The sequence below is a fragment of the Maylandia zebra genome, linkage group LG20 (assembly GCF_041146795.1).
Source record: "Maylandia zebra isolate NMK-2024a linkage group LG20, Mzebra_GT3a, whole genome shotgun sequence".
Classification (NCBI taxonomy): domain Eukaryota; kingdom Metazoa; phylum Chordata; class Actinopteri; order Cichliformes; family Cichlidae; genus Maylandia; species Maylandia zebra.
Window position 1 is genome coordinate 38,621,587 of NC_135186.1, and position 17,238 is coordinate 38,638,824.

Here is a 17,238-nt window from a genome sequence, read left to right on the forward strand (position 1 = left end):
CTGACAGTTTCACCAAAAGGCGTTTCCAGTGGAAACTGGCCGACATATCCTCAGCATAACCATGTATAATATCCACAAAACTTAAAAAGAGGTTATACACACACAATACGGTAATATTATGTTGAAGCACAGTACGTATCACTCCACGAGGCTCCGCCTACGACAGCCGTAATGCTCCGACAATCCATCAAGCGGTGCGGCTTCGTAGCTCAGCAAAGTCGTACTGAAACATTTGACAGATTTTCGAGCGCCGTGCACATAAAATCGTTTCGAGGTCAGTAAACACAACCAGAGTTCATACATAAGGCACACGGGATTATAAGGGGCGCTATCGACTTTCAGGAAAATCAAAGGATTGATTTTAAGTGTGCCGTATTTTCCAAACAACACGGTAATAACGACGGCCCACTAGCATGCGCTACCAAAAATAGTGCTTTGTTGTGTATCTGACGGATGAAAGCTAAACCAGTTCCACACCACTGAAGCTGCAGCATTTTTACAAACCAGTTCTGGTTCATCTGTTTCATTCAACGATCCGCTTTCGCTCTTCTCATTCTGCATCGCCACCATGTGCGTATGTAAACAAAGGCACTGCGCATGCGCGTTTTACCCATATTCTATCGCGATATTTCATTTTCCTATCGTTGCCCAACATTACACCGGTATTACCGTGAACGGTATGATATAGCCCCGCCCTAGCATTTACCATTTACTCTCATAATGACTATGAGGTTTGTTGAATTTCTCAGGTTAACCCTGATCATGTGTTGCTAACCTGGAATTCAAACGTGAGGCCAAGCAGTGTTGCTGCCTTGCTCATGTGAGAGAATTGAACCGTGTTCCTTAAATTTAGAGCTGCATTTGGAACAAACAGACACAAAGTGTTCCTCCGTGCTTCCTTCCTTTCTTGGTGTGTCGATGACTCGTATAGCTTACGTCAGGATAAGCTGCAGTATGGGGATTTATGGGAATGTTGTCATTATGACCATATAGGGTGCTGGGTCTGGTTTCAGGAGGAAGAGACACTGAAAAGCAGAAATAACGTGTTTCTGCATTGAAGGAATCGTATTTCGAGCAGTAGTTTTTACATCCAAGTCCCTCAGAGTGGAACAAACACCTGTCTGTAATCATTACTGATCACCTGCGGGTGCTTCGCCTCGACTCCGTTTCCCTTCTTTCTGAACACCCAGCCCTCCCTTCATGTCACTCTTGGTTTTACATATTAGGCTTAAAAGCATGTTGGAGGTGAGGGTTGTGGGTCATTGCAATAATGTGTCTTAATGTGAAAGTCTTTGGAAGCCTCTGGAAGGAAAGCTGTGCTGGTTTGTTTGAAGTCTCTTGTCAACTTTGAATAAAGCCACCTCTCAGATAGCCGCCGGAGGACGAGGAGCAGGACGGCTTTTTCTGTCTTCCTGTTGCCAGTTGGTACACACTTCCTCTTCCTGCGTCTTTCTTCATTATGTCTGTTGCTTACTTCCTCTTTTTCAGACTGCTCATCTTCTTCCCTTCTGTCTGTTTCTCCTTTTGTCTTGTGTTTCTAGCACTCCGGCCATCTTTGCTTCATTGATGCGTACGTCTGTGGGCTTTTATCAGACGATGCTGCTTCATCAGCCTGTTAAAGGTCATATTCACTCAGAGAACCGCAGCAGTGATTCAAGATACAAGAACTTTATTGTCAGTACAACAGTATACACAGTATGCAGCGTACCGAAATACCCCCCCCCATGGTGCATTTATAAGAATATAAAAGATAAATCTCCAAGAGATATAAATCTAGGAATTACAAAAAATAGTAACTTATAAAATAAAAAGGTACTATTACTAACTATACAATACTAACTGTACAATAAACAAAGGACAGAGGCAATGCGAAGTGGATTGTGCAGCAGGTATTGAACACAATAACTGGAAGATGATGATGGAGACAGATTGGACAGTACATGAAGCAGATGTGGGACTGACAGAGAAACTTGTGATAAGCCGACATTACCCAAGATGACGATCAAAGTGACTCTGTGTTACCCAACATGTAAGCGAGGAAACTGCTAAAGAAAAAACAAGTGGCTTTAAAGAGTTCCATCTCCTCTCCGTTCATAAATAGACACACAAACATTGTGTAGTTCTTCACATGATAAAATACACATGGAGTCAGCCTGTGACTCATCGTGGTGCCTCCTTAATGTGAGGTCAGAGGTTTGATCCCTGTTCCTTCGTCCTGGATGCTGTCCTTGGACAAACCCCTGAACACAGAGGTTTCCTGTGTGCTGGTGTGTCAGGGTGTGAATATAGAAACGCTAACAGCAGTGAGGGTCCGTTTACAGCCTTTATCTCCCCTAGCCTTAACCCTAATCTCCCCCATTGTCAGCTTTTCCTATTGAAAGTGATAAAGAGTGGTGGCATGATGGCTGACCACTGATTCTAACTTCTTCCTTCCAGAGTTGGAGAAAAAGCATTTTCAGAACCAGAAATTTCAGTTACTCGTTTTTTTCTGTCCATGTGTTACAGTGGAAACATCCTCAGCTCCACCTCTGATGGTGGGTGAAGTTCTCGTCTTTACGGAGACTTTGCATGAAATCACGGTGCACAAAAACTTAACTGTGTTTGCCTGAATGGTTCGTTAACTGGAATCTGATGAACTGGATTAAAATGTGACTGTTTAGTACAGGTGTCATTGCTCCCTCTGCTGCTTTCTTGGTCATATGGTTTTACACTCGCCACACTCACGTCCTCCAAATGTTTACAACTAATTGAATGCATCAGGAGCTCGTTCATCTCTGCTGTTCGATGTTCGAGGTTTAACCCTTTATTGACGATGGGCCCGCTGACAGGCCCATTTTACAAGCGCTCTTTAAACGACGGTAACTCCGTCATCGTTTATGCTAGAGAGAAAATGTGGACGCTTACTGAAAGACGAGAAAACTTTATGGTGCATCTTTAGAAAGCACGAGCAACCGATGGTCCAATCACATGTAAGAATTGATGATGCATGGGTGTGAAGAAGTGGCAACGCCCCAAAAAAGGCCTGCAGATTTAAAAAAACTGAGTGGCTTAGGCTCAAAAACTTCATTGTACATATTTAGTATAGTTCATTTTTAGAGTTGATGTGTTACATTTTGTTTCTGTGGAATATCAGTTTCCACTTAACTATAAATCTGAAAACACAGAGTCTGTTTTTTATTTTCGTCCACTGTAAACTGTTGTTGCGTTGTCACAACAATACAGTGATGTAAAATGACTGACAGATATTTAAAGCTGGGGTTATTCTGAAAAAAGGGGCAAAAGCATGCACTTATAGTGTGATTTCTGCCCCTATTACAGCCAAAATGACCAAATACGTCCAGGCGGCCTAATGATGCTTGGTCAGTAAGAGCAGCAGATTAGAGGTGATGATGTCATCTGGTCCTCACAGCGCCCAGAAAACACGGCAACGTGTCAGAATCGTTTAAATATAAAGTTCATTAAGAATCTTTCAGTGTCCTTTTCACACTTTTGCACACACACACTCACTGTGGTTTTTTTCTCTCCTTCGTGTGTGTGTGTGTGTGTGTGTGTGTGTGTGTGTGTGTGTGTGTGTGTGGACACCTTGTGAATAAATCTGCCTCTTGGTGGATTTGTTGGTGCTGTTTGATGTTGCATTTGTGAACATCTCCATGTGTTTGGACTGTATGTGCTTTTGTGCATTTCGCTGTGTGTGTGTGTGTGTAAAGCAGAGGTCCGAGGCTGAAGAGAGGATGACATGCGTGTGCCCGGCCTGCTAACACCGCTGACGACGCACGCTCTAACCGACCGGCCGCTCTCTCGACATGGCGGATGTTCTGGTAAAGCCCTCTGACTGTGTGTCCTCTCTGTGTCCGTCTGTCCGTGTGCCACACAAACACGTCCTCTTCTAGCAGTAATGAAGTCACATCACCATCAGCAGTGTGAGAGTTGTCCTCGCGCACCACACAATCATTTCTTTATGGACTCTGCAGCAGCAGACCAGGGAAGGTGCTGTCATGTTGTAACATGCACGAGAGCTGAAACTGGATGTAATGTGACGCTCATCTCGGACCAGAAGCACGTAAAGGGTTTTGTCTGTAATGTGTTGAGAAGAACAAGGGCACAGGCCAAGCGAGCAGCTGGGCTGTGACAGCTGGGCTGATGTTGTGATGAGCTGTGGGGATTTAGCCTCAGGGATGTGGTCAGGTTGGTTTTCCTGTGAAGGAGAGAAACTTTGACAAGTCGAGACTGGACTGATTCCAGAGATGAACAAGTTCAAGAATGTAAACACTGCTTTTAGCAGCTTTTTCCTCCTTTTCCTGCCTCGGTGGTGTGAAGAGGTCCGTGCAGTCCTCGTGGCAGGGTTAGTTGTGTGTGTGTGTGGACGCCAGGTCTGATTCATCAAGTTTCAGAGAGAAACCAAGAACCCCTGTGTGTCACAATACCTCTGATTCTGCTTCCTGCCCCCCACCCTTCGTCTCTTCCTCCTTTACGGGAGTGAAGGCGTGCTGATTGATGGAGGCGTCGTGGCTGTTAGCGAGCGGCTGAAAGGAAGGAGAAAGAAGGACTAGTTTGTCGATCGTTCGCCGCTGAATCGTCCCGTCTCTGGTGAGTTGTGTGGCTGAATGCTTTCTGTGTGCTTTAGCGTGCTGCCGTGGGCACTCCTGTCACCTTAAAGACGATGGATGCAGGTACGGCGTGAGTCACGCCATGCTGTCGATACTGTTGATTATCGACCGAACTGAAGGTTCATATCTAAGATTTGAAAAATGATTTCTGATCTGTGGGTGTTCGAGGAAAGGCAAAGGTCTTTAGTGGAAAATGCATCATGGTCAACTGTATTTCTCAGTTCCTGAAAAGCTGAACAGTCTGGGAAATGCTGATTTTCATGTGTTGGCTTGTAAACAACAATGAAAGGGCCCAGCAGACTTTCAAGTTGAATATTTGAAAGCTGCAGAGGCGGCAGACATTCTGTATTTAAATAAGAAGTACAGATAGTAGTTTTGAAAATACTCCAGTAAATGTCGAAGTACTAAATAAACTCTTTGAAGAAGTACAGAGTAAGAAATGAAAGAGTAGCTCCCTGGAGGACGTCTGACAGCTGCGCACACATAACTCAACCTTGTGGTATAAAAATGAGAATATAAACCTACTTGAGATGAATTTTCATTGCAATAAATGCAGTCAGCCTGAATCACTGAAGCAGAACATGAGCAGCTGCCTACATGTTGGCGCCGGGAGCGGGCCAACAATAACCTGAACTATGCTCAATACAAATCTGCCCCAACTGTAAAGAGCAGTAAATTATCTCATTTTGATTATAAAGCATGTTCTGCTAGAATAAAGATGTAAAATTGTGGAGTAAGTCATAAACAGGGAAATGTTTAACACATAACTAAGAAATGCTTAATAGTTGTTTTTCAAATGTAAGCAAAGGCAGTAAGGGCTTGTGTGTGTACACGGCAGCATGAACTCGGTTGGATTTACCTGCACGTGTAAAATGTTGTCCTGTTGCTGCGCTTACAGAAACGCTGTCTCTGACTTGAAAAACTTTACTTTATGCTCCTCCCACTCCCTGCTTCTCAGCTTGATGCTGACATCTCCCCTCGGTGAGGGGTTAGGTCCGAAACAAACCACATTAACCCCTGACTTCAGTTGTGCCTCTTTCATCTCTTTTTATGCGATGTACCCCGGTGATTTATACACGAGTAGGATTGCCTCATGTGTTACAGTTTACGCTCATGTCGGTTAAAAAATAACTACTCAATTAAAGTACAGCTCCTAAAAGTTGTACATAAGTATAGTAATAAGGTATTTATACTTTATTTTTCCCACCTGTGCCGGGCTGTGGAGATTTCCATCTTAAATGTTTCCCTTCAGGTTGGTTTTATATTCTGAGTGGGGGTAATACAGGCAGGTCTTCCCTCAGAGTGTGTTTGCTCCTGAGCCTGAATGTGGTCTTTGGACCGTTAATAACACCTTAATACTATTAGTGGTACCCGTCTGAGGACCCTGAGGAAGAGCACTGAAGCCGCTGCTTTTGTTGGGCTCCCATTTAGTTCTGTATATGATTTTTTAAATCTCTAATATATATATGAGTAATAATCCATGTTAAAATCAGTCACTACAATAGAATTGAATGGCCCTTTATTGTCATTGTACATGTACAACAGTATGGTGGCTACTCCATGCTGACTGAGCAGCAGTAAAAATCATAGAAATAGTAAATAAATCAGGAGTAAACAGGAAAGTAGTGTTAACAGTCCGAATGGCCCGGGGAAGAAGCTGTTAGTGAGTCTGGAGGAATAGTGACCCTCTGTGCAGCCTGTCTGACCCCTGAGTACCAAACACCAGGCAGGAGGAGAGCCTGAAGGCCAGCAGCAGCTCCTGCTCCAGGTTATTCTAAGTGCAGCCGCTGCTGGGCCTTCTTTACCAGGTGGTGGTGTTGTGGGTCCGGGTGAGCTTAGCGGGGTGGCCTCAAACAGAGCAAAAAAGACGTTGAGCTCCTCTGCGAGTTTGAGGCTGCTGTCAGGGGTTGGGGGACTCTGGCCTTTGTAGTTGATGAGGGTTTGCACACCTCTCCGCACCTGATGGGGGTTGCTGTCGGTGAGCAAGCCCCCTGTCTTCCTCCTGTACCTCCTCCCCAGGTTGGCTCTGGCAGTCGTGTATAAAGAACTGTCTCTCAGCCTTCGGCTGAGTTACGAGTTGTGATCAGAGCCTGGACTTCACTCGTCATGGGTTAGGAAAAACCTGGATGGTTTGGTGACTGTCACATTCTCTACAACGCACTTACTGTAGAAAAGGACAGACTGAGTGAAGGTTTCCAGGTCCTGCAGTTCGAAGACGGATCAGTCTGTCAGATCAAGAGAACAACATCTGGCCTTGTTTTAATGACCCCGGTGCTTAGAGGAGTTTGTTTCCTGAGAGGGGGTGTATGCAGAGATAAGGAGCAGCGAGAGGGGGTCAGATTGTCCCATGTGGGGAGGAGCGTGGCTCTATTCCTGTACACATGGTCCAGTGTCCTGTCCCCGCTGCTAGGACAGTTAACATGCTGGTGGAATTTGCAGGGTAATGATTTCAAAAATGCCTTATTAAAGTCCCAGCAACAGCATGGATGTGCTCTGGGGTCTCTGCTTTCTGTTGATAGAAGTTGGAGGTGGATGAGACTTGAGCTAGCGTTGTAAACAATGGTAACTGTGGCTACCGTTAGCCCGTGAGGTAGATAAAAGCACCTGCACTGAATGGACTGAATGGAATCTCAGTGTGCAGTGACTGTCTGTGATTCCACTGTTGTTGTCCTGAAGCACATGAGCACAGAGCCCACCACCCCTTCCCTTACCAGAGTCTTTGTTGTGGTCCCGGAAACTCCTCTGAGGAATCAGGGATGTTTGGATGCATCCAGCATGCAGCTACAGTGAGTAGACAGCACTCAGGACAAAGCAGTTGTAGTAAATCTCTGATTGTAGCTCCTTTGTTGGCTACAGCCAACAAAGGAGCCACCCCTACCCATGAAGCCAGATAACACACACCAATGAGTTAAACTGCAGGAATGTCTTAAAGACATAAAGACCTGGATGGCCGCTAACTTTCTGCTTCTTAATTCAGATTAAACTGAGGTTATTGTACTCGGCCCTGAAAAGCTTAGAAATATGGTATCTAACCAGATTCTTACTCTGGATGGCATTACCTTGGCCTCCAGTAACACTGTGAGGAACCTTGGAGTCATTTTTGACCAGGACATGTCCTTCAACGCACATATTAAACAAATATGTAAGACTGCTTTCTTCCATTTGTGCATTTGTGTATTTATTACTTGTAAGCTTGACTACTGTCATTCATTATTATCGGAATGTCCTAAATATTGGCTTTTCTTCATTGGCTCTATAAAGCACCTTGAGGTGACTATTGTTGTGATTTGCTGCTAAAAAACTAAAACTGAATTGTAAAGATTAGAGCTGCTGCTCCTACTGAGAGAGTGTGCCGAAGTCTCCTGTGTGTTTCAAGTCCAGCTGGGAGGAGATCCCAGTGTGTCCAGGTAAAAACATGCATACAGACTGTCTTTTACTTCTTTCTGTAGCTGCTGCAGAAAGTGTTTGTTTCTTAAACTCTAAGTGTTTTATAGGATTCTGTCTGTTTGTTTCTTGGCCTGAAGCCCTTTCAGTCAATGCTAACATCCTTGTAGCCTTAAAATGGGCGTGTGGCAGCCTGCTTGGTTACGCTGTGTGTGTGTGCGCGCTCTGAGTGCACGTGCACGAGCATAAACGTGTGTATATTTCAAAAGACTTCTCCTAATAAGGACAGGGGCTGAATCTTGAGTCTGATGCAGTTTGTTGAAGCTGAAAAACCTCAAATGTGTCACCTCAGAACGGTTCGGCTGATTTAGACACCGCTGACTGCGTTCGAGTGTGAGTGCTCGAAAAGGAAACTAAGCCTGTGTGTCCAACATGTCGGTACAGCTCCTTTCCTTTCTGCCCCAGGCTCAAGTCCACCGGTGCTGTCAGCCTGGTGTCATGATGAAACATAGAACTGTTCACACTCTACAGTCACCATGACTCAAACATTTATTCCCCTTTTCTGCATTTATGTCTTTCATTGTATCACACTCCATGTCTTCATGTCCTTATAGCTCCATGTGTCCTTTGTCCACATGTCTGCTGTTTAAAAAACACAGTTTGAAAACAGAACAACACTAATCTGTTTTTGTCATTAGGACCTCTCCCTAACACACACATGCAGAGTGCTGCTGCTGATCAGATGGTGAAATTATGAAGCGCTAATCTCTCAGATTAATATTTGAAATTTACTTAATTATGTAAACACAGCTCTGTGCGTGTGTGTGTGCGTGTGTTTGTGTACATGTGTGCGTGTGTGTGTGTTTTTGTGCATGTGTGTGTGTGTGCGTGCGTCTGTGTTTGTGTGCGTGTTTGGAGCTGCTCAGTGCTGTCAGTCTCCTGCATGGTCTAGGCGATGTTGTCCAACAGGGATGACAGCTTAGCCACCATTCTCCTGTCACTCTCCACCTTCACTGGGTCCAGACTACAGCAGGGCAATATGGCCAAAAATATTTATCACAATATATATTTGAAAATTTGCGATAACGATATTACTGACGATATAATTGATGCGAGACAAAATACAATTCCACAACTTTACTAGCGCAAAAACCCATCCATTTATTTTCACTTAATCAAGCAGCTGTTTTTATGTGCATTAAAGCTATATAAAAATTGAACAGTGCAAATGGTAAATGGTAAATGGCCTGTATTTATATAGCGCTTTACTAGTCCCTAAGGACCCCAAAGCGCTTTACATATCCAGTCATCCACCCATTCACACACACATTCACACACTGGTGATGGCAAGCTACATTGTAGCCACAGCCACCCTGGGGCGCACTGACAGAGGCGAGGCTGCCGGACACTGGCGCCACCGGGCCCTCTGACCAAATGCAAATTCCTTGCTGAAGGTTTAACCAAAAGGCATTTCCAGTAGAAATGGGCTGACATATCCTGAGCATAACCATGTATAATATCCACCGAAGTTAAAAAGAGGTGCTTTGTGGAAGGGCCGATGGCGCGTCCACAAAGCAGCTCTTTCGATATGGCAACCTCGCTTCTGTCAGTCTGCCCCAGGGCAGCTGTGGCTACACCTGTAGCTGCCTCCACCAGTGTGTGAATGTGAGAGTGAATGAATAGTGGAATTGTAAAGTGCTTTGGGTGCCTAGAAAAGCGCTATATAAATGCAATCCATTATTATTATTATTATTATTATTATTAAACTGCAGTGTGCAAGAAGAAGAGCTGTACGTTTGAATTTTTTCAGAAATCTCTCAGTCAGAACATGCAATATCATGTTTAGGTAACTAGCAAAACTAGCGAGCTAACCACTAACTTCCTGCTAACTTCTAACTCCGTTAAATGTAATAAATCCTGTTTTCATGGATGCCTGGATGTTAAACTTAACTGTTACACCTGGTAAAGCAGCAACGCTGATCATTTTATTACAGATGAAAGAATTTAGACAGTTTTTAACTCTCAGTGATGCCGCAGTGTTCATTTGACTTTGGGACCTGAAGCATACAGAGTTTAGGACCCAGATTGCTTCCAGATTTACGAGCACCTTAGTCCGACAAATACGGCAATAACGACGGCCGCTTGCATGTTCTACAAAAAAATTTGCTTTGGTGTGTATCTGACGGACAAACACCAAACCAGTTCCACATCACTGAAGTTGCACCATTTTTACAAACCAGTTCTGGTTCATCTGTTTCATTAAATGATCCACTTTCCCCTTTCTCATTCTCCGTTGCCACCATGCTTTTTCGGCCATGTGCGTATGAAAACAAAGGCACTGCGCATGCGTGTTTTACTCATATTCTATCGCGATATTTTATTTTGTTATCGTTGCCCAACATTATACTGGTATTACCGGGAACGGTATGATATGGCCCAGCCCTAGTCCAGAGGGCATCCTAGAACAGAGCTGGACCTCCGGATCAGCCTGTTCAGTTCTCTTCCCCAGCACAGATGCTGCTGCCCTAGCAGACCGCACCTTAAAAGATGGCTGAGGCCACCACAGAGTCATAGAAGGTCTTCAGGAGTGGGCCCTTCACTCCAAACGACCTGAGTCTCCGCAGCAGGTACAGCCTGCTCTGCCCTTCCTGTAGAGGGCGTCTGAATTATGAGTCCAGTCCAGTTTATTGTTCAGATGAACACCAAGCTACCTGTAGCTGTCCACAGCCTTGATGTCCATACCTTGGATGTTCAGTGGTTGCAGTGGAGGATGTTTGTGCCTGCAGAAGTCTACCACCAGCTCCTTGGTTTTATTAGTGTTGATCTGGAGGCAGTTCAGCTTGCACCAGTCCACAAAGTCTTGGGTCAGTTCTCTGTACTCCCTGTCGTCCTCATCAGTGATGAGGCCGACTATTGCAGAGTCATCAGAGAACTTGTGCAGGAAGCACTGGGTGGAGTTGTGGGAGACGTCTGCAGTGTAGAAGAAGAACGGAGCCAGAACCGTTCCCTGTGGGGCCTGTACTGCAGACGACCCTCTCCGACACACAGCCCTGAGTTCTCACATACTGTGGTCGGTCAGTGAGGTAGCCCAAAATCCAGGTAGTGAGGTGATGCTCCACTCCTGAGTTCTCCAGGTTGTCCTTCAGGACTGTGGGAAGAATGGTGTTAAAGGCACTGGAGAAATCAAAGAACATGATTCTCAGAGTGCTCCCAGCGGTCTCCAGGTGAGAGAGGGAAGGATGCACGAGGTGAATGACGGCATCGTCCGCTCCAATGCCTGGTAGGCAGACTGAAGTGGGTCCAGTATTGGAGAAATCCGATCGTTCAGACCCACAGAAATGATTTAAATCATCATGTCAGTAAACTGTCATGAATGTTACTGCAGCTGTGATTCTCCTCCAGATTATCTCAGAGTAATGCGAATTTCCATTCCATCCATCTCCAGACGCTCATCCAAACGGGAGCCTCCAAACCCCCCCCCCCCCCCCCGCGAGGGGCGAGGCGGGGGCAGGTGGCTTTTCTGTCTAACACAGAGAGACAGATAATCATTCACACTAACACCTCGAGCTGAATCACAGAGTAACCCTAACATGCATGTTGAACCGTGGGAGCCCAAAGTGGCACAGAAAAAACCCACAGTCACTTTTAACTTTTATTTTGGGGGAAGAAAAACTCTAAAGCAGAGATATTCTTCAACTGTGAGAAATAAAAACATGACTCACACACACACAAGTGTGTGTCACATGTTGGGTCTCTTTCACTTCCTCTTGCTCTTCCTCTCTTCTATTCACGCCCTTTATTTTGTAAAACCCTGGTTTCTGTTTCCTCTTTTGTTTTTGTCTCTCCTCCTTTTTGATGTTACTTTGACTCTTTCCTGCTTTTTTCTCTCTTTCTCCCAAACAGTGAGTGTATTTCTCTTCCTCTAATCAGCGTGTCTTTTTCCCGTCTCTCATATTGTGGTTCTGATTTTTGATTTTTACTTGTTCAGTGTTGTTTCAGCTGCCTGCAGCCTTCAGTCACTGAAGGCTGCAGGCACCAACTTTTTATTGTTGGTGTCGGACTCACAGTAATAATGAATGACCAGTCGTGCATCTGTTTCGGTGCATGCAGTGAATACACATTTGTTTACTGCATAATAGATTTATGAAGTAGGAAACATCCTCGATCTTTCCCGATCATCCCACTCAAATATTTCAGATTTAGGACTGGCTGTGCAAAACAGCCAGAACGATTTAACCTGAGCAGAGCTGGGAGGATGCTTCATAAGGCCAAACAACCAGTGTAGTTCACTTCCTGTCAGCTCTGTGAGGATCTTCAGGAACAGTTTTCCAGGCTCCTTGAAGGACATTCAAAGCTCTTCTTTGGATGTTTTGTTCCCTGTCAAGATGATCCCACGCTGCTTCAGTCATGCTGAGGTCTGGCTCTGTTCCCCCGTGTGTTTCTATCCAGCTGTGCCTTCACTGTGGTTGGATCATTGTCATGCTGAAACATGAAGCTGATGTTTCCAGATGCTGCTGCACGGTGGATCACACTCATCAGTTTATCAAAGATCCATCTCTCCATCAGACCTGTTCCTCTGATTTCTGAGTTCTTGTGCAATTTCCATACCTCAGCCTTTCCTTGTGTTTCCCTTCATTATGGCTTCCTGATGCTGCCCTTCCACTCAGACCATTTCTGATGAGGTTTCAGTGGAAAGTAGATGATCATCGCTCAGTGTCCTGTGTCAGGTCTTTGCTGGACTTGTTCTTCTTTCTTCAGTTTTCACCTTCCCTGCTGTTTGGGAGTCACCTTTGGTGCAAAAACACTATTTTATTTCAGACTTTGTCATCGTTGGTATTTTTCACAGATTCGACTAAAGAAACCAGCTGCTGGTAACAAAAAGTCAAAGTCTTTGCTAAGGTGTCTGCTGTGTACATCCTTGAGTTAGAAGACTTTTTATGCTTTAGTGCTTCATACGTCAGAGTTCAGGGGTTAAAAACACTCCCGTGAAAAGGGTCAGGTACAGGGACTGAACAAAAACAAAAAAAGCAGCCGATGTCCAAAGAAGAAGAGCTTCAGAAAGCTGGAGAACTGTTGCTCAAAAGCACTTTTTTTTTTTTTTTTTTTTTTTTTTTTTGTCTGTCCCGTTTGGCTCTTATCCCATCAGAATTGTTGTCTAAAGGCAAAGAAAGATGCCCAACGGATTTACTTTACCAAATTGACCATCACAGCCTTGCCGTAATGGTCCATTTGATTCACCTTTTATTGTTTATTTTATTTTCACTTACTGAATACGGGACAGACTTGACTGGGGGAAAGAAGGGGAGAAAGAAAGAGGGAAAGAGAAACAGCTGAGAAGAGGGACGGGGAGAAGGGCAAAAAACAAAAACCAACAGAACGGGCAGAGAAAAAAAAATGCATATATCAATCACCTGGATCACCTGCTGAGAAAGAAAAAAGAAAACAAGCAGAAGAGAACAAGAGTAATAGAATAAACAACATCACAATGATATATGGGAATATGACAGTAAATACTAAATATTAAACATTATTGTGCAGCACATAAGATCAACAGAACACAGTGTGCTTTGAGGTAGGAGCCAAAAAGGGTGTAGTTTGTGGGTGTGATCACCCGTGTGTACACCTGTGAGCATGGACGCGCTTGTTTTTTGTTTTTTAAAAGGTTCCTTCATGTAATGATCTGCTAGAGGGTGTGGGGGGGCCACAGCCCCGTCCTCCAGGGCATGAAGCAGGTATGGAGGAGATCAAAACTCCAGACATCCAGAGGCCCCCAGAACACAAGAGACCAAGGAAGACCAACAGAGGGGCAGCCGCGCCACTGTCCCAGAAAGAGCTGAGGAGAGTCCCAGATGAGGACTCACTCAGCAGCCGCGGAGCAGAAGCCGGGGGGGGTTGCAGTGACGCGCCCGTGAGCTCCGCCGGCAGCCAGCCGTGCCTGAGTGACCGAGCCCCAGGCCGAGAGGCCGGGGGCACCCCACCTCCGAAGTGGCCCGAGCGAGCCCCAGGCTCCAGGCCCCGATAAGCGGCCGCCAAGGAGTGAGCCGGTGTGTACCTGGACGCCCATCCCCAGACACAAAGAACCACCAACGCACCGATGTCTGAGGGGGTCCGCCACTGGCAGGGGAAGTGGTGGTAGGGGGAGATAGGCCTCCAAACCTTGGAGGGCCTGAGATGTCCCCAGAGAGGTGGCACCTGACACCCAACCTGACATATAGACACAGAAATACAGGCACACACAGATACAAACATCCATTCCCACCCTCATGCTCTCATATACACTTACTCCACACTCAACCAACGTGGAGACAGACATAAAGAGACGCTGTACACACGATCACACTCCCCAAGCGTACTCTACAAACTGGGTCTAGGTACCCTTGCCCCTGGAGGGGGGAACTGCACCCAGACCCAGGTGGTGTTACCCTTTTCCCTGCGGTGAGGGGAGGCAGACCACCCCGACTCCGCAGCAGCAGGAAGGCCCCACACTCCAGACCGCAGTCGGACGGCCAACTCCTCCTCCTAGCCCCCCCGCTCCAGCAGGTCGCAGAGAACGGGGGTGAGAGAAGACTCCAAACCTCCCTCCACCCGCTCATTGTAGTGTTGATGCATGTGTGTTCTAAGGTGCATTTAAAACCCAGGAGGGCATGGAGCTACCTGCCAGAGAGCAGCAGGTAAGCGCATGGTCCCTCCTGCTAGCCCTCAATGTCTACGTGTATTTAAAATTGAGAGGTGGGCAACGACGCCAGGGGTGGGGTGTACACCCTGATGGTACTTTGGATTCCGTGTATCGTGCCCACCCCCAAGATCCTATATGTATGTGTAATGAGAGTGTGAGTAATGTGAATGTCTAAGTTGTGGGATAAAATTGAGGCAGAGGCAGCCAGAAGGGGACGGGGGGGGGGTAGCCTCCTCTGCACCCTGGTGACATACCCCTACTCCAAGGTCCTGCATGTGTGGGTGGTTGTGGTGGAGCGGGAAGAGGGAGGCAGCTGGAGATGGGGAGGGAAGGAAGGGAGGGGCAAGTGACCCCTCCCTGGGGCCAGCTCCCCCGCTGACCCCAGTAGGCACCCCCATACTCCGCGACCCGCCAGGGAAAGGGGGCCCAGGCCCATCCAGACCGGGGCCCAGTGCAGCAGCGCCTCCCGGCCCCACAGAGCCCGGGACAGTCCACCCAACCCCACCACAGAGAAAACTGCACCCACCCCACCATCCACTCATCTTCCAGACTACATAAGACAATAAACACCCAGGCTGAGATCTTCCTCCACCTCTCCTGTATCTCCCCCTCCTGCAGAGGGAGCTCCTGAGGAGAGGAAAGCTCCTGCAAGATGTGACAATCTCCCCCACCAGTTGAAGAGCCCTCCAGGTGGCTCGATGCACCGGCGGCACCCTGCTCCAGGTGCTCAAAAGCACTTTAAAGATTAAAAGAAAGTAATAAAACCAAAGAGGGGTGGCTGAAAATTCAATTTTATTTATACAGCGCCAAATGACAACAGTCCCCACAAGGCGCTTTATATTGTAAGGCAGACCCTACAGTAACACATACTGAGAAAAAAACAACAATCATATGACCCCCTATGAGCAAGCACTTTGGTGACAGTGGGAAGGAAAAACTCTGCCTCCCATTCCAATTTTAAATACTCTAGGAACAACAAGTAGGCCTGCAGAGCGAGAGCGAAGTGCTCTAATAGGGTGATATGGTACTACAAGGTCATTAAGATAAGATGGGGCCTGATTATTTAAGACCTTGTATGTGAGGAGCAGGATTTTGAATTCAATTCTGGATTTAACATGAAGCCAATGAAGGGAAGCCAAAACAGGAGAAATATGCTCTCTCTTTCTAGTCCCTGTCAGGACCAGTGTTGCCAACTTAGCGACTTTGTCACTATATTTAGCGAGTTTTCAGACCCCTTAGCGACCTTTTTTCTAAAAAAAAGTCGCTAAAAAAAGACGTGAAAGCCCATATTGCTTTTACTCTCAACAAGCAGCGGGTGCTGTAACGCAGTCAGTTCTTCTTTTACTCTTTTACTCTTATGCTGTTTTGTGGATCACAAGGTTTAAAACTACTTATAAACACACACACACAAAGTAACTCCACCAGAGTGCCTATTTCGGGTCACTTTTGCCAGTCCAAGCCCGGGTAAAGGAGCAGGATTGGAAATGTGACATTAAACAAAACAATAATTGCTAAAAGAAATTTAATTTGTAGTTCTAAATAAACTCTAAATGCATTTAGGACGTTTTTTACTCACTTTATGTCTCTTCCACGATGTTATTTGTCTCTCCAACAACATAGGGTACAATTAGATTAGTATGATCAATTATGCAAATTAGGCGATGACATCATTTAGCGACTTCTAGCAACTTTTAGGACAACCAATAGCGATTTTCCTTACTGAGGAGTTGGCAACACTGGTCAGGACTCTTGCTGCAGCATTTTGGATTAGCTGAAGGCTTTTTAGGGAGTTTTTAGGACTTCCTGATAATAATGAATTACAGTCGTCCAGCCTGGAAGTAATAAATGCATGAACTAGTTTTTCAGCGTCACACTGAGACAGGATATTTCTAATTTTAGAGATGTTGCGCAAATGGAAGAACGCAGTCTTACATATTTGTTTAATATGTGCGTTGAAGGACATGTCCTGGTCAAAAATGACTCCAAGGTTCCTCACAGTGTTACTGGAGGCCAAGGTAATGCCATCCAGAATAAGAATCTGGTTAGATACCATATTTCTAAGCTTTTCAGGGCCGAGTACAATAACCTCAGTTTGATCTGAATTAAGAAGCAGAAAGTTAGCGGCCATCCAGGTCTTTATGTCTTTAAGACATTCCTGCAGTTTAACTCATTGGTGTGTGTTATCTGGCTTCATGGACAGATAGAGCTGGGTGTCATCTGCATAGCAGTGTAAATGTATGCTATGTCTTCTAATGATGCTGCCTAAGGGAAGCATGTATAATGTAAACAGAATTGGTCCTAGCACTGAACCCTGTGGAACTCCATAATTAACCTCAGTGTGTGAAGAGGACTCTCCATTTACATGCACAAACTGGAGTCTATTAGATAGATATGATACAAACCACTGCAGTGCAGTACCTGTAATACCTACAGCATGTTCTAATCGCTCTAATAGGATATTATGGTCGACAGTATCGAACGCTGCACTGAGGTCTAGCAGGACAAGCACAGAGATGAGTCCACTGTCAGAGGCCATAAGAAGATCATTTGTAACCTTCACTAAAGCTGTTT

General features: G+C 45.7%; 1 protein-coding gene across 6 annotated transcripts in view; it reads left to right on the top strand.

Annotated features, from left to right (window-relative positions):
• Window positions 1-17,238, top strand: part of rgs19 (regulator of G protein signaling 19) — a 46,806-nt gene that overhangs the window by 16,067 nt on the left and 13,501 nt on the right. For 2 of the 6 annotated variants that reach the window (XM_076878018.1, XM_004567627.5), the window contains exon 2: window positions 3,711-3,818. The exons of 2 other annotated variants lie outside the window; for them this stretch is intronic. In XM_076878018.1, coding sequence (XP_076734133.1) covers window positions 3,737-3,818 — 82 coding nt within the window. In that variant the 5' untranslated portion in view covers window positions 3,711-3,736. Of the gene's footprint in view, window positions 1-3,707; window positions 3,819-3,850; window positions 4,588-17,238 lie in introns of those variants that run through there. 2 more of the 6 variants (XM_076878019.1, XM_004567629.5) reach the window with 2 other exon arrangements.